Genomic DNA, 21778 nt, shown 5'->3' on the forward strand with positions numbered 1-21778 from the left:
AGGCTGTTTTAAATGAATGATTTTGAGACATTAACATACTGACACTCACACTTCTCTCTTTTATTTTCATCCCTCTCTCCTGTCGGTGTATTTGTTTTGTGCGTCTCTGTCTTTTTTCCCTCCATCTCTTCCGCCCCTCTTTTTGTCTGTCTGCTTGTTTATCTGTGTGTGTGTGTGTGTGTGTGTGTGTGTGTGTGTGTGTGTGTGTGTGTGTGTGTGTGTGTGTGTGTGTGTGTGTGTGTGGGGGGGGGGCCTAGCTGAGGAAACTGATCAGTGATTTCTCCATCTTCATGTCAATCATGACGTTTGTGGGTCTGGATATGCTTGTAGGGCTGGACACGCCCAAACTAATTGTACCCACAGAGTTTCAGGTATTTCTGACCCTTAACCCAATGTGTCTGTGTGCGTGATTCACAGATGCATGCATTTTCAGTGTGATTCAATATGTTTGATTGTGGCCTAAGTGTATGAGTTGCATGTGTCTTTTTGTTGGATTTGGTGATGCATGTAAACTGCATGGTGTGTGTGTGTGTGTGTGTGTGTGTGTGTGTGTGTGTGTGTGTGTGTGTGTGTGTGTGTGTGTGTGTGTGTGTGTGTGTGTGTGTGTGTGTGTGTGTGTGTGTGTGTGTGTGTGTGTGTGTGTGTGTGTGTGTGTGTGTGTGTGTGTGTGTGTTCAGCACCATACAGGTCTCACTTGAAAAAAAGACCTGGGCCTCAAGATAACTCCCTGTGTGAATAAAGGCTACATAAATATGTGTTTGTGTGTGTGTGTGTGTGCTGTAGCCGACGCGTCCAGACCGTGGCTGGTTGGTGATGCCGTTTGGTAAGAACCCGTGGTGGGTATATGTGGCCAGCGCCGTCCCTGCTCTCCTGGTCACCATCCTCATCTTCATGGACCAACAGATCAGCGCAGTCATCGTCAACCGCAAAGAGAACAAACTCAAGGTACAGTGTGGCCGCAATGACAACACAACACAACTGCAACCATGAACACACTTACTCACTTAGGCCTGTCTCTCCCAGGGGAGCGTAGCCCGTCGGCGAATGCTCTCCATCACACTCTGTTCGTGGCTTTCTTCTCCCCCCCAAAAATAGGAACATAAATATAAATGCAACATAAACACGGCCATTCAATAACCATGAAATACAACCATGAACACAACAGCAACACAATAACTCTTGAATGCTACCTCTCCCCTCCCTTTCTCTCCGCTCCCCATCCCCCTTCCCTCCTTCTCTCTCCCCCTCCTTCTACCTCCCCCTCCTTCTCTCTCTCCTCCCTCTCACTCCCCTCCATCTCTCTCCCCTACCTCTCTCTCCCCTCCTCCTCCTCATTCTCCCTCCCCTCCTCCTCCTTCTCCCTCCCCTTCTCCTCCTTCTCCCTCCCCTTCTCCTCCTTCTCCCTCCCCTTCTCCTCCTTCTACCTTCTCCTTTCCCTCTTTATCCCTCCCGTCCTTCTCCTCCTTATCCCTCCTGTCTTTCTCCCCTCCTTCTTCCTCCCACTCCTTCTCCCCCTTCTCACTCCCTCCTCTTCCTCTCTCCGCTCCCATCCTTATCTCTCCGCTCCCTTCCTTCTCTCTCCGCTCCCCTCCTTCTCTCTCCGCTCCCCTCCTTCTCTCTCCGTTGCCCTCCTTCCCTCTCCTCCTTCTCCCTCTCCTCCTTCTCCCTCCCCTCCTTCTCCCTCCTCTCCTTCTCCTTTCCCTCTTTATCCCTCCCGTCCTTCTCCTCCTTATCCCTCCTGTCTTTCTCCCCTCCTTCTTCCTCCCACTCCTTCTCCCCCTTCTCACTCCCTCCTCTTCCTCTCTCCGCTCCCCTCCTTCTCTCTCCGCTCCCCTCCTTCTCTCTCCGCTGCCCTCCTTCCCTCTCCTCCTTCTCCCTCTCCTCCTTCGCCCTCCCCTCCTTCTCTCCCCGCTCCCCATCTCCCTCCCCTCCTTCTCCATCCAACAGAAAGGTTGTGGGTACCATCTGGACCTGTTCTGGGTGGGTATTCTGATGGCAGTGTGTTCCTTCCTGGGCCTGCCCTGGTACGTGGCTGCAACTGTCATCTCCATCGCCCACATCGACTCTCTGAAGATGGAGAGTGAGTCCAGCGCCCCAGGAGAGCAGCCCCAGTTTCTGGGAGTCAGGTAGGGAGGGATACGGGGTTTGTATGAGTGAGGAGAGATATAGCGGGTGTGGGTGACAGGGTGAGTGTGTTAGAGGTTGATGTTGATGTTTGTTCTAACGTGTGTGTGTGTGTGTGTGTGTTTTACAGGGAGCAGAGGTTGACGGGTATTCTGGTGTTTGTCTTAACTGGAGTTTCCATCTTCCTGGCTCCTGTCCTTCAGGTGAGTCAGTGAGAGAATGGGCCTCCACATCACATAGTGGGTGGCGTTATGGAGGATAGTGTTAACCTGTATATTGTGTTTCCCCCCAGTACATCCCCATGCCTGTTCTCTACGGTGTCTTCCTCTACATGGGAGTAGCCTCACTTGCAGGAATACAGGTACATTTGTGTGTGTGTGTATGTGCACTCGTATGCGTGTCTGTCTGTCTGTTTGTGTGTGTGTGTGTGTGTGTGTGTGTGTGTGTGTGTGTGTGTGTGTGTGTGTGTGTGTGTGTGTGTGTGTGTGTGTGTGTGTGTGTGTGTGTGTGTGTGTGTGTGTGTGTGTATATCTGCACGCACACACGCGTGTATGTGTGTGTGTGTACTCACCCACCTCCTCTCTCCCTCCTAGTTCTGGGAGCGTATCAAGCTGTACCTGATGCCAGCCAAGCACCAGCCAGACTTCTCCTTCCTGCGTCACGTTCCCCTGAGGAGAGTCCATCTCTTCACCCTGGTCCAGATTATCTGTCTGGCTGTCCTCTGGACCCTCAAGTCTACTGTAGCGGCCATCATCTTCCCTGTCATGGTGATCGCTCTGTGTGTGTGTCTGCGTTGGAGGGGTAGTGTCGTGGAAGTTCAATACCAGCGACAACCGGAAGTCAATATTAAATGAGTCATTCTTTATTATCAGCAAGCTGGAGAGGTTCCAAACCAACTGAATGCAGCATAGAACACGTCGGTCGGGAGAGTCCCATTAGTTCTCCAATATACTGCTTACGCAGACAGGTCATATTTGCATGATTTACATGATTCATTAGTCATAACAAATTCATCCTTAACGTTTGGTTCATGCATGCGACCGACCAATACCTCATGAGGCTTCTTCTCTCCAAGCTGAGACCTTGAAACGGAGATATCCCTTGGTTCTGGGCGTGCTGCCAAATTGCTTAGACGGATGGTGAGGATTCCTCCCAGGCACGATCAATCAGTCACCTGCATGAACCCAGTCAAATTGGTTATTAGAAACAAACATAAAATGTTCCTTCACACTCCTCTCCTTGGCAATCAGTAATTAGTACCGGGAGGTGTGCTCTTCACCTCTACAAGGCAATTAGTGTTAGTACTTCAGTCTACCCTGTTTTCTCAGCGGCGGTCTCATCGCCAAACTAAGCCACTGAAACAAAGGCGCTTCGAACGAGTTGTTCGGCCGAGTTGTTTGAGGAAGGAATGAGAGGAAGACTCCACACCACTCTCTCATTTGACTATCTTACCTAGTTATTTTCAGATGATTTCATTTTGCTCTTTTGTAGCTTTGGCAACTATGTGTGTGTGTTTCTATACATGTTCCCTCCTCTCCCTGTAGGCTTTACAGACCTTTTAATTTAGTGTACCCTGCGCACATAACCCATGTGAAATTCCTGGTCTCTGGCAGCGTTTGGAACTGCCGATCTGTGGTCAAGACCGCTGAGTACATCTCAGCCTATGCTGCCCTTCAGTCCCTTGACTTGGCCCTGACGGAGACATGGATCACACCAGAGAAAGCTGCTACTCCAGCCGCTCGCTCTTCATCTGATTACGTTTTCTCTCATAGTCCGAGAGCATCTGGTCGTGGTGGTGGTGGCCACGGGCTACGAATTCCTCCTAAGTGGAGATTTTCTCTTTTCTCCCGCACACCTGTCCATCTCCTCATTTAAATTCCATGCTGTCACTTGTCCACTCAAGCTTAACATTGTTGCTATCTATCACCCACTAGGTCCCCTAAGAGTTCCTCAATGAGCTCGGTGAGCTCATTTCCTGATGATGGCTCACCGCTCTTCGTACTCGCGACTTCAACCTCCCTACGTCTGCCTTCAATGAATTTCTCTCTAACTCTTTCTTCACTCTCCTTGCCGCTTTTGACCTGACCCGATCCCAGTCTCTTCCCACTCACAAGGCAGGCAATAGGCTTGACCTCATCTTTAATGGAGGCTGTTCGCCTATTAATCTCACTGCAACCACCCCCCCCCCTCCAAGTCTCTGATCACTACTGTGTTTCCTTTTCTGTCTCCCTCTCCTCCAACACTAGCCACTCTGCCCCTACCCAGACGGTCATGCGCCGTTGCAGTCTTCACTCCCTCTCTCCCACTATTCTCATCCTATTATCTCTCACTTCTGCTTAATCCTTCTCCCCCCTCTGTATCCGAATTCCTCCTCTTCAATCCTACTCTCCTCCCTTTCCACATCCTATGACTTGCTCTGTCCCCCTTTTCTCCCGGCCGGCTCGGGCCTCCCCCTCCGAGTGACTCATTGCAAGCTTAAAGAAGAGGGCTGCGGGAAGCTGAGCGAAAATGGAGGGAAACTAAACTTCCGGAGGACCTATCATCCTTTCACTTCCTCATCTCTACCTTCTCGTCCTCTGTATCTGCTGCTAAAACCACTTTCTGTCACTCTAACCCTAGGAAACTCTTTTCGACTTTCTCCTTAATCCCCCCCCCCTCTCCGCAGATGACTTAGCCAACCACTTTGAAAAGAAGGTTAACGACATCCGCTCCTCATTCACTCAGCCTATAGAGTCGATTGATCCCACTCACACAAAACTACCCTACACCTTTCTCCCCTCTCTCTTCAGATAAAATCTTGCAACTACTGAGGTCCAGCCACCCAACAACCTGCCCGCTCGACCCCATCTCTGGAGACCTCCCATTTCTCACTGCCCTCATCAACTCCTCCTTGACCATCCCCTCTGACTTCAAACTGCCCAGAGTCGCTCCCCTCCTCAAGAAATCAGCACTCGGTCCGTTCTTTCATTTTCAAAACACTTGAGCATGCTGTCTCTAACCAACTCTCTCGCTATCTCTCAGAACGATCTTCTTGACCCTAACCCTGCTCCTCTCTGTGTCACAGAGGCTCTCCGCACTGCCAACGCTGACTCTCTCTCCTCTGTTCTCATCCTCCGAGATGTATCCACTGCCTTTAAAACAGTGAACCATTAGATCCTCCTCTCCACCCTCTCAGGGATGGGCATCTCAGGCTTTTCACACTCTTGAATTTCATCCTACCTGGCACGCCGCTCCTACCAATTGGCGACACGTATCTCTGTGTGCCTGGCACACTCGCTGTTGGCTCGGCTCCCCACTTGTGCCATCAAACCCCTGCAACGTATTCAGAATGCTGCAGCCCGCCTGGTGTTCAACCTTCCCAAAATTCTCATCCTGCTCCTCCACACACTCCACTGGCTTTCAGTCGAAGCTAACATGCCACTACAAGACCATGATACTTGCCTATGGCACAGCAGGAGGAACAGCCCCTCCCTACCTTCAGGCTATGCTCAAACCCTACACCCCAAAAAAACTATGTTCTGTCACCTCTGGTCACTTGGCCCTCCCACTCCTACGAGAGGGCAGCTCCCACTCAGCCCAGTCCGCGCTCTTTTCTGTCCTGGCACCCTAATAGTGGAACCAGCTTCCCCCTGAAGCTAGGACAGCAGAGTCAAATCAAAATCATATTTAATTTGTCACATACACATGGTTAGCAGATGTTAATGTGAGTGTGGCGAAATGCTTGTGCTTCTAGTTCCGACCATGCAGTAATATCTAACAAGTAATCTAACCTAACAATTTCACAACAACTACCTTATACACACACAAGTGTAAAGGAATGAATACGAATATGTACATAAAAATACATGAACGGGTGATGGCCAAACGGCATAGGCAAGATGCAGTAGATGGTATAGAGTACAGTATATATATATATATATATGAGATGGGTAATGTAGGGTATGAAAACATTATATAAAGTGGCATTGTTTAAAGTGGCTAGTGATACATTTAATTACATCAAGACGGCAAGATGCAGTAGATGGTATAGCATACATTATATAAAGTGGCATTGTTTAAAGTGGCTAGTGATACATTTATTACATCAATTTTTCCATTATTAAAGTGGCTAGAGTTGAGTCAGTGTGTTGGCAGCAGCCACTCAATGTTAGTGATGGCTGTTTAACAGTCTGATGGCCTTGAGATAGAAGCTGTTTTTCAGTCTCTCGGTCCACGCTTTGATGCACCTGTACTGACCTCGCTTCTGGATGATAGCGGGGTGAACAGGCAGTGGCTCGGATGGTTGTTGTCCTTGATAATCTTTTTGACCTTCCTGTGACATCGGGTGGTGTAGGTGTCCTGGGGGGCAGGTAGTTTGCCCCCGGTGATGCGTTGTGCAGACCTCACTACCCTCTGGAGAGCCTTACGGTTATGGGCGGAGCAGACCTCACTACCCTCTGGAGAGCCTTACGGTTGTGGGCGGAGCAGACCTCACTACCCTCTGGAGAGCCTTACGGTTGTGGGCGGAGCAGACCTCACTACCCTCTGGAGAGCCTTACGGTTGTGGGCGGAGCAGACCTCACTACCCTCTGGAGAGCCTTACGGTTGTGGGCGGAGCAGACCTCACTACCCTCTGGAGAGCCTTACGGTTATGGGCGGAGCAGACCTCACTACCCTCTGGAGAGCCTTACGGTTATGGGCGGAGCAGACCTCACTACCCTCTGGAGAGCCTTACGGTTATGGGCGGAGCAGACCTCACTACCCTCTGGAGAGCCTTACGGTTGTGGGCGGAGCAGACCTCACTACCCTCTGGAGAGCCTTACGGTTATGGGCGGAGCAGACCTCACTACCCTCTGGAGAGCCTTACGGTTATGGGCGGAGCAGACCTCACTACCCTCTGGAGAGCCTTACGGTTATGGGCGGAGCAGACCTCACTACCCTCTGGAGAGCCTTACGGTTATGGGCGGAGCAGACCTCACTACCCTCTGGAGAGCCTTACGGTTATGGGCGGAGCAGACCTCACTACCCTCTGGAGAGCCTTACGGTTATGGGCGGAGCAGACCTCACTACCCTCTGGAGAGCCTTACGGTTATGGGCGGAGCAGACCTCACTACCCTCTGGAGAGCCTTACGGTTATGGGCGGAGCAGACCTCACTACCCTCTGGAGAGCCTTACGGTTATGGGCGGAGCAGACCTCACTACCCTCTGGAGAGCCTTACGGTTATGGGCGGAGCAGACCTCACTACCCTCTGGAGAGCCTTACGGTTATGGGCGGAGCAGACCTCACTACCCTCTGGAGAGCCTTACGGTTATGGGCGGAGCAGACCTCACTACCCTCTGGAGAGCCTTACGGTTATGGGCGGAGCAGACCTCACTACCCTCTGGAGAGCCTTACGGTTATGGGCGGAGCAGACCTCACTACCCTCTGGAGAGCCTTACGGTTATGGGCGGAGCAGACCTCACTACCCTCTGGAGAGCCTTACGGTTGTGGGCGGAGCAGACCTCACTACCCTCTGGAGAGCCTTACGGTTATGGGCGGAGCAGACCTCACTACCCTCTGGAGAGCCTTACGGTTATGGGCGGAGCAGACCTCACTACCCTCTGGAGAGCCTTACGGTTGTGGGCGGAGCAGACCTCACTACCCTCTGGAGAGCCTTACGGTTATGGGCGGAGCAGACCTCACTACCCTCTGGAGAGCCTTACGGTTGTGGGCGGAGCAGACCTCACTACCCTCTGGAGAGCCTTACGGTTATGGGCGGAGCAGACCTCACTACCCTCTGGAGAGCCTTACGGTTATGGGCGGAGCAGACCTCACTACCCTCTGGAGAGCCTTACGGTTGTGGGCAGAGCAGACCTCACTACCCTCTGGAGAGCCTTACGGTTATGGGCGGAGCAGACCTCACTACCCTCTGGAGAGCCTTACGGTTGTGGGCGGAGCAGACCTCACTACCCTCTGGAGAGCCTTACGGTTATGGGCGGAGCAGACCTCACTACCCTCTGGAGAGCCTTACGGTTATGGGCGGAGCAGACCTCACTACCCTCTGGAGAGCCTTACGGTTGTGGGCGGAGCAGACCTCACTACCCTCTGGAGAGCCTTACGGTTGTGGGCGGAGCAGACCTCACTACCCTCTGGAGAGCCTTACGGTTGTGGGCGGAGCAGACCTCACTACCCTCTGGAGAGCCTTACGGTTATGGGCGGAGCAGACCTCACTACCCTCTGGAGAGCCTTACGGTTGTGGGCGGAGCAGACCTCACTACCCTCTGGAGAGCCTTACGGTTGTGGGCGGAGCAGACCTCACTACCCTCTGGAGAGCCTTACGGTTGTGGGCGGAGCAGACCTCACTACCCTCTGGAGAGCCTTACGGTTATGGGCGGAGCAGACCTCACTACCCTCTGGAGAGCCTTACGGTTGTGGGCGGAGCAGACCTCACTACCCTCTGGAGAGCCTTACGGTTATGGGCGGAGCAGACCTCACTACCCTCTGGAGAGCCTTACGGTTATGGGCGGAGCAGACCTCACTACCCTCTGGAGAGCCTTACGGTTGTGGGCGGAGCAGACCTCACTACCCTCTGGAGAGCCTTACGGTTGTGGGCGGAGCAGACCTCACTACCCTCTGGAGAGCCTTACGGTTGTGGGCGGAGCAGACCTCACTACCCTCTGGAGAGCCTTACGGTTGTGGGCGTGTGGGAACAGCAGACTGGGATCAGGATTGATTGAATGTCCGTAAACACACCAGCCAGCTGGTCTGTGCATGCTCTGAGGACGCAGCCGGGAATGCCATCTGGGCCTGCAGCCTTACGAGGGTTAACACGTTTAACCTCTCTGGGATATGTGGGAGGGTAGCGTCCCACCTCGCCAACAGCCAGTGAAAGTGCAGGGCGCCAAATTCAAAACAACAAAAATCTCATAATTAAAATTCCTCAAGCATACAAGTGTTTTACACCATTTTAAAGATACAATTCATTCATTAATCCATTCATTCATTAATCCAGCCACAGTGTATGATTTCAAAAAGGCTTTACAGCGAAAGCACCACAAATTATTATGTTAGGTCACCACCAAGTCACAGAAAAACACAGCAATTTTTCCTGCCAAAGAGAGTCACCAAAAGCACAAATGGAGATAAAATGAATCACTAACCTTTGATGATCTTCATCAGATGACACTCATAGGACTTCATGTTACACAATACATGTATGTTTTGTTCGCTAAAGTGCATACTTATATAAAAAAATCTCATTTTACATTGGCACGTTACGTTCAGTAGTTCTAAAACATGCGGTGATTGTGCAGAGAGCCACATTAATTTACAGAAACACTCATCATAAATGTTGATGAAAATACAAGTGTTATACATGGAATTAGAGATATGGATATGTGGGAAGCTAGCGTCCCACCTGACCAAAAGCCAGGGAAAATGCAGAGCGCCAAATTCAAATAAATTATGAAAAATCTAACTTTCATTAAATCACACATGCAAGATAGCAAATTAAAGGTTCACTTGTTGTGAATCCAGCCAACATGTCAGATTTCAAAAAGGCTTTTCGGAAAAAGCAAACGATGCTATTATCTGAGGATAGCACCTCTGTAAACAAAGAGAGAAAAGTATATTTCAACCCTGCAGTCGTGACACAAAACGCAGAAATAAAAACATAATTCATACCTTACCTTTGACGAGCTTCTTTTGTTGGCACTCCAATATGTCTCATAAACATCACAAACGGTCCTTTTGTTTCTATTAATTCTGTCGATATATATCCAAAATGTCCATTTATTTGGCGTGCTTGATCCAGAAAAACACTGATTCCAACTTGCCCAACGTGACTACAAAATATCTCAAAAGTTACCTGTAAACTTTGCCAAAAAAATTCAAACTACTTTTGTAATACAACTTTAGGTATTTTTTAACGTAAATAATCAATAAAATTGAAGACGGGATTATCTGTGTTCAATACAGGAGGAAAACAAACTGTAGCTAGCTTTTTTGTCACACGCCTCTATCTAACAGTACACTTCAAGTGACCCTTGTTCAAGATAGCCATACATCCTCATTACACAAAGGAAAAACATCAACCAATTTCTAAAGACTGTTGACATCCAGTGGAAGCGATAGGAACTGCAAGAAGGTCCCTTAGACATCTGGATTCCCAATGAAAACCCATTGAAAAGAGAGTGACCTCAACAACAAAAAATCTGAATGGTTTGTCCTTGGGGTTTTGCCTGCTAAATAAGGTCTGTTATACTCACAGACATGATTCAAACAGTTTAGAAACTTCAGAGTGCTTTCTATCCAAATCTACTAATAATGTGCATATCTTATCTTCTGAGGATGAGTAGCAGGCAGTTGAATTTGGGCATGCATTTCATCCGGATGTGAAAATACTGCCCCGTCACCAAGAAGTTAATGCAACTGCTGTGTCAGATTTTTAAAAAGCATTACGGAAAATGCAAACCATGCAATAATCTGAGTACAGCGTTCAGACAACAAAGCAGCTAAAAAGATATCCGCCATATTGTGTAGTCAACATTAGTCAGAAATAGCATCATAAATATTCACTTACCTTTGATGATCTTCATCAGATTGCACTCCCAGGAATCCCAGTTCCACAATAAATGTTTGATTTGTTCGATAAATTATTAACTTTATGTCCGAATAGCTTCTTATGTTAGGGCGTTTGGTAAACAAATCCAAACGCATGTTCAAGTCCAGCCGAACATCATACGAAAAGTTCAAAAAGTTATATTACTGGTCGTAGAAACTTGACAAACTAAGTATAGAATCAATCTTTAGGATGTTTTGTGTCATAAATTCCATTGTCTGTAGAAAAGCAATTGAACGAGAGCTAACTCTCTTGCGACAGCGCCTCACTAGCCTGTGGCACTCTGCCAGACACCTGGCTCAATCCCCTCTCATTCGCCCCCACTTCCCAGTAGAAGCCTCAAACAAAGTTCTAAAAACTGTTGACGTCTAGTGGAAGCCTTGGGAAGTGCAATATGACCCCATGTACACTGTATATTGGAATGGCAAAGAGTTGAAAAACAACAAACTTCAGAATTCCCACATCCTGGTTGGATTTTTCTCAGGTTTTCGCCTGCCATATAAGTTCTGTTATACTCACAGGCATCATTCAAACAGTTTTATAATCTTCAGAGTGTTCTCTATCCAATATTACTAATAATATGCATATATTCGCATTTGGGGCAGAGTAGCAGGCAGTTTACTCTGGGCACCTTATTCATCCAAGCTACTCAATACTGCCCCCCTTTCACCAAGAAGTTAAATGTTTTACTCACGTTGGCTACAGTGTAGGAGAGCCTGCAGGTTTTGGTAGAGGGCTGTAGCACTGTATTGTCCTCAAAGCGAGCAAAGAAGTTGTTTAGTCTGTCTGGGAGCAAGACATCCTGGTCCACGACGGGGCTGGTTTTTCTTTTGTAGTCCGTGATTGACTGTAGACCCTGCCACATACCTCTCGTGTCTGAGCCATTGAATTGCGAATCAACATTGTCTCTAGACTGACGCTTAGCTTGTTTGATTGCCTTGCAGAGGGAATAGCTACACTGTTTGTATTCGGTCTGTCATGTCTTGTTATGTCTGTTCCTGTCCTTTCTCTTCACTCTGTCTCTCTCTGCTGGTCTTTTTAGGTTACCTTCTCTGTCTCTCATTCTTCAGCTGTTCTACATCTCCCCTAACTAGCTCATTCACTATTTCCCACCTGTTCTCTCTTCCCCCTCTGATTAGGTCTCTATTTCTCTCTCTGTTCCTGCTACTTTCAGTGTCTGATTCTTGTTTGTGTTTTTGATGCCAGAAGCAAGCTGTCGTCCCGTTTGCTTCCACCTTGTCCTATCCTGTCGGAGTCCGCCTGGCAGGTGCATCCTGCATTATACTAACGTTCTTTTTGTTCCATTGACTACGTTGGAAGAGGATTTATGCCATTCCTGTTTTTTCATTAAAGAACTCTGTTTTCTGTTAAAACCGCTTTTGGGTCTTCACTCAAGTACATAACAGAAGAATCAGACCAAGAATGGACCCAGCGGCTCCGGACCCTTTTCACTCCGCCGTCGAGATCCAGGGAGCGATGCTAGGCAGACACGAGGAGGAATTGTCTGCTGCTCGACATGCCGTTGAAACCCTGGCCGTCCAAGTCTCCGACCTCACAAGACAGGTTCACCAACTCCACCTCGATCCACCGCCCACTTCCAGGGTTTCCGAGTCTCCGGAGCCCAGGATCAACAACCCGCCGTGTTACTCTGGGGAGCCCACTGAGTGCCGCTCATTCCTCACTCAGTGTGATGTGGTGTTCTCTCTCCAGCCCAACACTTACTCCAGGAGCGCAGCCCGCATCGCCTACGTCATTTCTCTCCTTACCGGACGGGCGCGTGAGTGGGGCACGGCAATCTGGGAGGCGAGGGCTGAGTGTATTAACCAGTATCAGGACTTTAAGGAGGAGATGATACGGGTTTTTGACCGTTCTGTTTTTGGGGAGGAGGCTTCCAGGGCCCTGTCTTCCCTATGTCAGGGGAATCGATCCATAACGGATTATTCTATTGAGTTTCGCACTCTCGCTGCCTCTAGTGACTGGAACGAGCCGGCTTTGCTCGCTCGTTTTCTGGAGGGTCTCCTCGTCGAGGTTAAGGATGAGATCCTCTCCCGGGAGGTTCCTTCCAGTCTGGACTCCTTAATAGCTCTCGCTATTCGCATAGAGCGACGGTTTGATCTTCGTCGCCGAGCTCGTGGAAAGGAGCTCGCGTTCTCCGTTGCTCCCCTCTCCACATCACTGCCACCTGCCGCATCACTGCCACCCTCCTCCGCCGGCTCGGATGCTGAGCCTATGCAGCTGGGGGGTATCCGCATCTCGGCCAAGGAGAAGGAACGGAGAATCACCAGTCGCCTCTGTCTCTACTGCGGCTCCGCTGGTCATTTTGTCACCTCATGTCCAGTAAAAGCCAGAGCTCATCAGTAAGAGGAGGGCTACTGGTGAGCGCAACTACTCAGGCCTCTCCTTCTGGATCACGCACTACCTTTCCGGTCCATCTCCGCTGGCCCGGTTCATCTGCTTCCTGCAGTGCCTTGATAGACTCTGGGGCGGAGGGCTGTTTTATGGACGAGACCTGGGCTCGGGAACATGACATTCCTCTCAGACAGTTAGGGGAGCCCACGGCCTTGTTCGCTTTAGATGGTAGTTCTCTCCCCAAGATTCAGCGTGAGACGCTGCCTTTAACCCTCACTGTCTCTGGTAATCATAGCGAAACCATTTCTTTTTTAATTTTTCGTTCACCTTTTACACCTGTTGTTTTGGGTCATCCCTGGCTAGTGCGCCATAACCCTTCTATTAATTGGTCTAGTAATACTATCCTATCCTGGAATGTTTCTTGTCATGTGACCTGTTTAATGTCTGCTATCCCTCCTGTTTCCTCTGTCTCTTCTTCACAGGAGGAGCCTGGCGATTTGACAGGGGTGCCGGAGGAGTATCACGATCTGCGCACGGTGTTCAGTCGTTCCAAGGCCACTTCTCTCCCTCCACACCGGTCGTATGACTGTAGTATTGATCTCCTTCCGGGAACTACTCCCCCGGGGTAGATTATACTCTCTGTCGGCTCCCGAACGTAAGGCTCTCGAGGATTATTTGTCGGTTTCGCTCGACGCCGGTACCATAGTCTCCTCCTCCTCTCCCGCCGGAGCGGGGTTTTTTTTTGTTCAGAAGAAGGACGGGTCCCTGCGCCCATGCGTGGATTATCGAGGGCTGAATGACATAACAGTTAAGAATCGTTATCCGCTTCCTCTTATGTCTTCAGCCTTCGAGATCCTGCAGGGAGCCAGGTTTTTCACCAAATTGGACCTTCGTAACGCCTACCATCTCGTGCGCATCAGGGAGGGGGACGAGTGGAAGACGGCGTTTAACACTCCGTTAGGGCACTTTGAATACCGGGTTCTTCCTTTCGGCCTCGTTAACGCTCCAGCTGTCTTTCAGGCACTAGTTAACGACGTCCTGAGAGACATGCTGAACATTTTTGTTTTCGTTTACATGGACGATATCCTGATTTTTTCACCGTCTCTCTCGATTCATGTTCAGCACGTGCGACGCGTCCTCCAGCGCCTTTTGGAGAACTGTCTTTATGTGAAGGCTGAGAAGTGCACTTTTCATGCCGCCTCTGTCCCTTTCTCGGTTCCGTTATTTCCGCTGAGGGCATTAAGATGGATCCCGCTAAGGTCCAGGCTGTCATTGATTGGCCCGTTCCTAAGTCACGCGTCGAGCTGCAGCGCTTTCTGGGCTTCGCTAATTTCTATCGTCGTTTCATCCGTAATTTCGGTCAGGTGGCAGCTCCCCTCACAGCCCTTACTTCTGTTAAGACGTGCTTTAAGTGGTCCGTTTCCGCCCAGGGAGCTTTTGATCTTCTTAAGAATCGTTTTACATCCGCACCTATTCTTGTTACACCTGACATCTCTAGTCAGTTTGTTGTTGAGGTTGACGCGTCAGAGGTGGGCGTGGGAGCCATTCTTTCTCAGCGCTCTCTCTCTGACGGCAAGGTCCATCCTTGCGCGTTTTTCTCTCATCGCTTATCGCCGTCAGAACGTAACTATGATGTTGGTAATCGCGAACTGCTCGCCATCCGCTTAGCCCTAGGCGAATGGCGACAGTGGTTGGAGGGGGCGACCGTTCCTTTTGTCGTTTGGACTGACCATAGGAATCTTGAGTACATCCGTTCAGCCAAACGACTTAATGCGCGTCAGGCTCGTTGGGCTCTGTTTTTCGCTCGTTTCGAGTTTGTTATTTCTTATCGTCCGGGCTCAAAAACACCAAGCCTGATGCTTTATCTCGTCTCTTCAGTTCTTCTGAGGTCTCCACCGACCCCGAGGGATTCTCCCTGAGGGGCGTGTTGTCGGGTTGACTGTCTGGGGAATTGAGAGGCAGGTAAAGCAAGCACTCGCTCACACTCCGTCGCCGCGAGCTTGTCCTAGGAACCTTCTGTTCGTTCCCGTTCCTACTCGTCCGGCCGTTCTTCAGTGGGCCCACTCTGCCAAGTTAGCCGGCCACCCCGGCGTTCGGGGTACGCTCGCTTCCATTCGCCAGCGTTTCTGGTGGCCCACTCGGGAACGTGACGCGCGTCGATTTGTCGCCGCTTGTTCGGTCTGCGCGCAGACTAAATCTGGGAACTCTCCTCCTGCCGGCCGTCTCAGACCGCTTCCCATTCCCTCTCGACCGTGGTCTCACATCGCTTTAGATTTTATCACCGGACTGCCTTCATCAGCGGGGAAGACAGTTATTCTTACGGTTGTCGATAGATTCTCTAAGGCGGCTCATTTCATTCCTCTCGATAAGCTCCCTTCTGCTAAGGAGACGGCTCAGATCATTATCGAGAATGTTTTCCGAATTCATGGCCTTCCGTCTGACGTCGTTTCCGACAGAGGCCCGCAGTTCACGTCTCAATTTTGGAGGGAGTTTTGCCGTTTGATTGGGGCTTCCGTCAGTCTCTCGTCCGGCTTTCATCCCCAGTCTAACGGTCAAGCCGAACGGGCCAATCAGACTGTTGGTCGCATTTACGCAGTCTTTCTTTTCGTAACCCTGCGTCTTGGTCAGAACAGCTCCCCTGGGCAGAGTACGCCCACAACTCGCTTCCCTCGTCTGCTACCGGTCTATCCCCTTTTCAGAGTAGCCTCGGGTACCAGCCTCCGCTGTTCTCATCTCAGCTCGCCGAGTCCTGCGTCCCCTCCGCTCAGGCTTTTGTCCAGCGTTGCGAGCGCACCTGGAAGGGGGTCAGGTCAGCACTTTGCCGTAATAGGGCGCAGACTGTGAGGGCCGCTAATAAGCGTAGGACCAAGAGTCCTAGATATTGTTGCGGTCAGAGAGTATGGCTCTCCACTCAGAACCTTCCCCTTAAGACAGCTTCTCGCAAGTTGGCCCCGCGGTTCATTGGTCCGTTCCGTATTTCTCAGGTCATTAATCCTGTCGCAGTGCGACTTCTTCTCCCGCGCTATCTTCGTCGCGTTCACCCGGTCTTCCATGTCTCCTGTGTTAAGCCCGTTCTTCGCGCCCCGCTCGTCCCTCCCCCCCCATCCTTGTCGAGGGCGCACCCATCTACAGGGTTCGTAAGATTTTGGACATGCGCCCTCGGGGCCGTGGTCATCAGTACCTAGTGGATTGGGAGGGGTACGGTCCTGAGGAGAGGAGTTGGGTTCCCTCTCGGGACGTGCTGGACCGTTCGCTGATCGATGATTTCCTCCGTTGCCGCCAGGTTTCCTCCTCGAGTGCGCCAGGAGGCGCTCGGTGAGTGGGGGGTACTGTCATGTCTTGTTATGTCTGTTCCTGTCCTTTCTCTTCACTCTGTCTCTCTCTGCTGGTCTTTTTAGGTTACCTTCTCTGTCTCTCATTCTTCAGCTGTTCTACATCTCCCCTAACTAGCTCATTCACTCTTTCCCACCTGTTCTCTCTTCCCCCTCTGATTAGGTCTCTATTTCTCTCTCTGTTCCTGCTACTTTCAGTGTCTGATTCTTGTTTGTGTTTTTGATGCCAGAAGCAAGCTGTCGTCCCGTTTGCTTCCACCTTGTCCTATCCTGTCGGAGTCCGCCTGGCAGGTGCATCCTGCATTATACTAACGTTCTTTTTGTTCCATTGACTACGTTGGAAGAGGATTTATGCCATTCCTGTTTTTTCATTAAAGAACTCTGTTTTCTGTTAAAACCGCTTTTGGGTCTTCACTCAAGTACATAACACGGTCATGTTTCCGGTCACCTTGCCCTGATTAAAAGCAGCGGTCCCTGCCCATCTTCCGAAAACATCCAAAACCCTGCTTCTACAAAGAGTATCTTAAATAATCCCACAGCATCCGCCCCCTTCGCATCCCCTTCTCACGCCAGACCACGACGCCCCCCCCCCCCAAAAAACAACAACCCACATGCACTTGACTTTTTCCCCGTTTACTAGCTCTGACTTTTGTGATAGCTACTTTATTGTACTTACTATGATTGTGATACAGTATGTGGTTGTCCCACCTAGCTATCTTAAGATGAATGCACTAACTATAAGTTGCTCTGGATAAAAACGTCTGCTAAATTAAGAAAATGTCAATGTAAAAAAACATTCCTTACCCCGGGACACTTCAACTGGTGACTATCCGGGAGAATAAAATAAAGGAGCGCTCTGCTTGCCACATAAATCTGACATATTTATTGACGGGATCAGTAGTCAGATTTATGCAGCAAGCAGAGCGCTCCTTTTCTTTCTTCCCCCGGGATAGAGTACCGGTGGGAGGATCCTGGGGTAAGGAATGTTTTGGGGATTTTCCAAATCCCACCTTTTACATTTAAGCTGGGCTGAAGCGCGTTTGGTTATACCTTCTTTCCTATTGTAAATGTGAGCCGGTGCATAGATTGATGGGGATACGTACCCTTTTTTTTCTCGATGTGTAGATCCTGGGTCTGATGGTGGTGCGTAAGATGATGGACCTGATGTTCTCTCAACACGACCTGGCCTGGCTGGACGACATCCTGCCGGAGAAAGACAAGAAGAAGGAGAAGGGTGGGAAGAAAAAGAAAGACCACAAAAGGACCAAAGCAGCAGAGCCGGAGAGCGACGAGGAGGTGAGAGACGAGGACTAGCAGACGCACACACACACAGTGCCAGAATGGCAGTGGGAGTAGGATGTAATGGTGGTGTGGTGTGTAGGAGTGGCTCCATCTGTTTTGTTGAGTGTTTTATATCGATGTGTGTTGTTCCTCAGATTGTTATCTCTGACTAATACCTTTCTCTTTTCTCTGTCCCACAGTGTTGCTGAAAAGGCACTGTATAACACTTACTATTGCCTGTTTGTCTGCCTCGATGTTGGTTGGTCTGTCTTTGGGTGTGTGGGTGTGTCCTGATGTCTTTCTCCCTCCCACTTTTACCTGCATGGTTCAATCCTGTCTTTGTAGTAGAATTGGTCCGTTTTGCTTAGATTTAAGCATGCAATGTGTGTGTGAGCGTGTGCTTGGATGTGTGTGTGTGTATTTGGGGCATCATCCCTCACGTCTCTGTTAAGCCACTCCTCTGTCAGTTCCTCCTGCATGCTGATAGTTTCCCCCCTCTGCCACAGCCCAAGAGTCCCCTCCCTCCTCCAATGAAGATACCCATGGACACCATAGACCTGCCTTCAGCACCTGACCCCTCTGTAACCCCACCCACCCAGCCCCCGGTCTGACTGTGAGTAAACCTCTCTTTTGAGGGACCCAATGAATGTGGACTGTTGTATGTATTACTGTGATGTCATTATTGTGCGACAGATAGAGCACATAATACTGTGATGTTACTGTTGTATGTTATGAGACACTGAAGGTTTTATATATATTTTTGTCCTCCCTCACCAATTCTTACCTCTGCCATTCAACCGTGTGTGTGTGTGTGTGTGTGTGTGTGTGTGTGTGTGTGTGTGTGTGTGTGTGTGTGTGTGTGTGTGTGTGTGTGTGTGTGTGTGTGTGTGTGTGTGTGTGTGTGTGTGTGTGTGTGTGTGTGTGTGTGTGTGCAGGAGAAGAACGTTTACATTAGTGTAAATCCAGATGGAAGTCACCGGATGCATCCCCCCCGGCCCTGACGCACACACACACACCGGCTGGGGACTACACTGCCAGAATGTCCACACCTATGACTACTGACACACACATGTAAAAACACACACGCACGCATACATCCACTTACTACTGCCAGCTAGACTACTGACAACTACTGTATAATCCCACGCACAGCTAATAACTATTAGCAAACATCCATTTACTATTACTATTCTTTACCACTGTTTTTACTTAAAAAAAAAAACGTAATACACATTGAATTTCATATAAATGTATACAAATATTCTATAAAATGTAGATATGATGTGATATTTAACATGTAAACATATGTCTATTACATTCAGCTGGATAGTAGTTAGTTATTATACTTTTAAACATTGTACAAATCACAGTACGGTCTGGGAGACATACCCAGACACATGAATCACACGCCGCTCAGAACCATAAGTCTACTGTCCGAGGCTGTTGGAGCATAGATCGCGGTGTGTGGACTGAGGTTTCTTTTCCCTCAACATATTCTCTGATCTCCAGCGCCTGCTTAAAACCACTGGATGCTGTGTGTGTTTTTTCCTGCGCTATCCTTTGGCCCTACTGTAGTTTGTGAGGGCCGACTGACAGTCGTTTAGATACCAGAGCCCATGCACCTGAAACCAATGCAGAAGTATTTTTTTGTGTGTGTTTGTTTTGATGATGTCTCCCGTGTGTAATTTATTCACTGTGTGCCATGTGGTTTGTAGCAGGAACCTCTTGTACTAATGTAACGACGACTCTGAAGGCACAGTTAGCAAAGGAAGGGCTATAGTGTGACGGTAACCCAATATTATAATGCAGTGTTGTTCTGCAAATTGACCACAAGAAGCCATCAGATTGCTATCAATTTGCATGCCCCCAGACCACTGTCTTTTTCCACTGGCACTGACTTTGCTGATAAATACTTTGTTGAGGGAAAATGTACTTGATACCATTGTGATGTGTTGTTGTCTCACCTACAGTAGTTATCTTAAGATGAACGAACTAAGTGTGAAACTATGTTTGTGCATGCTCGTGAGACTGTGATTGTGTGAGCTCACGAGGGTGAGAGCGTGTGTGTGTGTAACCTGGGCTTGTTGCACCTGAATGTGCCTCCCTCAGAGTCCCTCTGCACCTGAAGATCTGCACCCCCTCCCCCCCCCCCACACACACCCCTCACCCCACCAGCTGAATCCCAGGTGAGCCTTACCTACGGATCCTCATCACGCCCTCCTGTTCCCCCGTTCGCCATCCAGGTAGAGTCCGAGGAGACTGTCCTATTCAAGGTGTCACAACCTTTACCCCCGCATTAACCTCTGTCCTCCAAATGGATGCTATCTGACCTCTAAGACTCAACGAGGCCCACAACAATACAAACACTCACACTCTTGTCTCTATTACTTAGGCAACTAAATTGTACTGTAGGTTGACAGCACATACAGTGCCTTGCGAAAGTATTCAGGTCCAAGAATAATTTTGCACGCCCAATTTTTCAGTTTTTGATTTGTTAAAAAAGTTTGAAATATCCAATAAATGTCGCTCTACTTCATGATTGTGTCCCACTTGTTGTTGATTCTTCACAAAAAAATACAGTTTTATATCTTTATGTTTGAAGCCTGAAATGTGGCAAAAGATCGCAAAGTTCAAGGGGGCCGAATACTTTCGCAAGGCACTGTACAGTGGGGAGAACAAGTATTTGATACACTTCCCGATTTTGCAGGTTTTCCTACTTACAAAGCATGTAGAGGTCTGTAATTTGTATCATAGGTACACTTCAACTGTGAGAGACGGAATCTAAAACAAAAATCCAGAAAATCACATTGTATGATTTTTAAGTAATTAATTTGCATTTTATTGCATGACATAAGTATTTGATCACCTACCAACCAGTAAGAATTCCGGCTCTCACAGACCTGTTAGTTTTTCCTTAAGAATCCCTCCTGTTCTCCACTCGTTACCTGTATAAAAGACACCTGTCCACACACTCAATCAAACAGACTCCAACCTCTCCACAATGGCCTCCGCAATAAAATGCAAATTAATTACTTAAAAATCATACAATGTGATTTTCTGGATTTTTGTTTTAGATTCCGTCTCAATTCTATGGCAACAGCTCTGGTGGACATTCCTGCAGTCAGCATGACAATTGAACGCTCTGTGGCAATGTGTTGTGTGATTAAACTGCACATTTTAGAGTGGCCTTTTATTGTCTCCAGCACAAGGTTAATCTGTGTAATGATCATGCTCTTTTGTCAGCTTCTTGATATGCCACACCTGTCAAGTTGATGGATTATCTTGGCAAAGGAGAAATGCTCACCCTAACAGCATAACAGCATCTAACATCCGTAAACGAATTTGTGCACCACATTTTTTTACATGTTTTTTTTGTGTGGATGGAAAATTTCTGGGATATTTTATTTCAGCTCATGAAACGTTGGACAAACAATTTACATGTTGCATTTACATTTTTGTTCTCTGTGTGTGTGTGTCTCTGTCTCTCTCGCTCTCGCTCTCTTTTTTATATATAAATGTATTATAATAATAATGTTTTGGACATAAAATTAAAAGTACATTTAAAAAAACATCTGAAAGTGATGTTAATGTAGATAATCTGTTACCAATTATTCCCACGCATAAATAGAGGCATATGTGATCGTATCCCAATGTAATCCAGGTTTGAAATGATTCTGTTTTTGTCAAATACTGTATCTGTTTGAGCTTCTTGCGGTCAATTTTCAGTGTACAAATTATGTATAACTATTTTCAACTACGTTCAAGAAAAAAATCGAATCGCGGCTGAATGTAATTTGTAACCCCTGGTTTATAGCATTTATTCGTTTTTTTGTGTTCAGTGCATTCACCTTTATGAGTGTATGTGTATACATTTCAGAGTATATTTACTTTGTATTGTAAAGATTTACAAACACATGTTAATAAAATGGTATGCAAATATGCTACAGGTCTTTGATTTTTTTTTTATCCCTGAGAATTTATCCTTTAGCATGTAAACAACCTAGAAACGTCATGGTCTTCTCAGATACGTTTTTAAGGAACACAGAACTAGCATACAAGTAAAGATAATGTTTATTGAAAAAGTTGCCAGCAAACTACATCAGAAATTCCACA

The 21778-nt window shown here is 48.4% G+C and overlaps 1 protein-coding gene across 2 annotated transcripts in view; it reads left to right on the plus strand.

Moving 5' to 3' along the window:
• The window catches only part of LOC135544578 (electrogenic sodium bicarbonate cotransporter 4-like), a 38948-nt gene extending 17339 nt beyond the window's left edge, over positions 1 to 21609 (plus strand). For both annotated transcript variants that reach the window (XM_064972306.1, XM_064972307.1), the window contains 8 exons: positions 784 to 945; positions 1948 to 2126; positions 2255 to 2327; positions 2417 to 2485; positions 2718 to 2891; positions 17510 to 17680; positions 18172 to 18278; positions 18601 to 21609. In XM_064972306.1, the coding sequence (XP_064828378.1) occupies positions 784 to 945; positions 1948 to 2126; positions 2255 to 2327; positions 2417 to 2485; positions 2718 to 2891; positions 17510 to 17680; positions 18172 to 18276 (933 nt within the window). In that variant the 3' untranslated portion in view covers positions 18277 to 18278; positions 18601 to 21609. The remainder of the gene's footprint in view (positions 1 to 783; positions 946 to 1947; positions 2127 to 2254; positions 2328 to 2416; positions 2486 to 2717; positions 2892 to 17509; positions 17681 to 18171; positions 18279 to 18600) is intronic.
• The last annotated feature ends 169 nt before the right edge of the window (positions 21610 to 21778 follow it).

This window comes from Oncorhynchus masou, chromosome 8 (assembly GCF_036934945.1).
Source record: "Oncorhynchus masou masou isolate Uvic2021 chromosome 8, UVic_Omas_1.1, whole genome shotgun sequence".
In the NCBI taxonomy this organism is placed as follows: domain Eukaryota; kingdom Metazoa; phylum Chordata; class Actinopteri; order Salmoniformes; family Salmonidae; genus Oncorhynchus; species Oncorhynchus masou.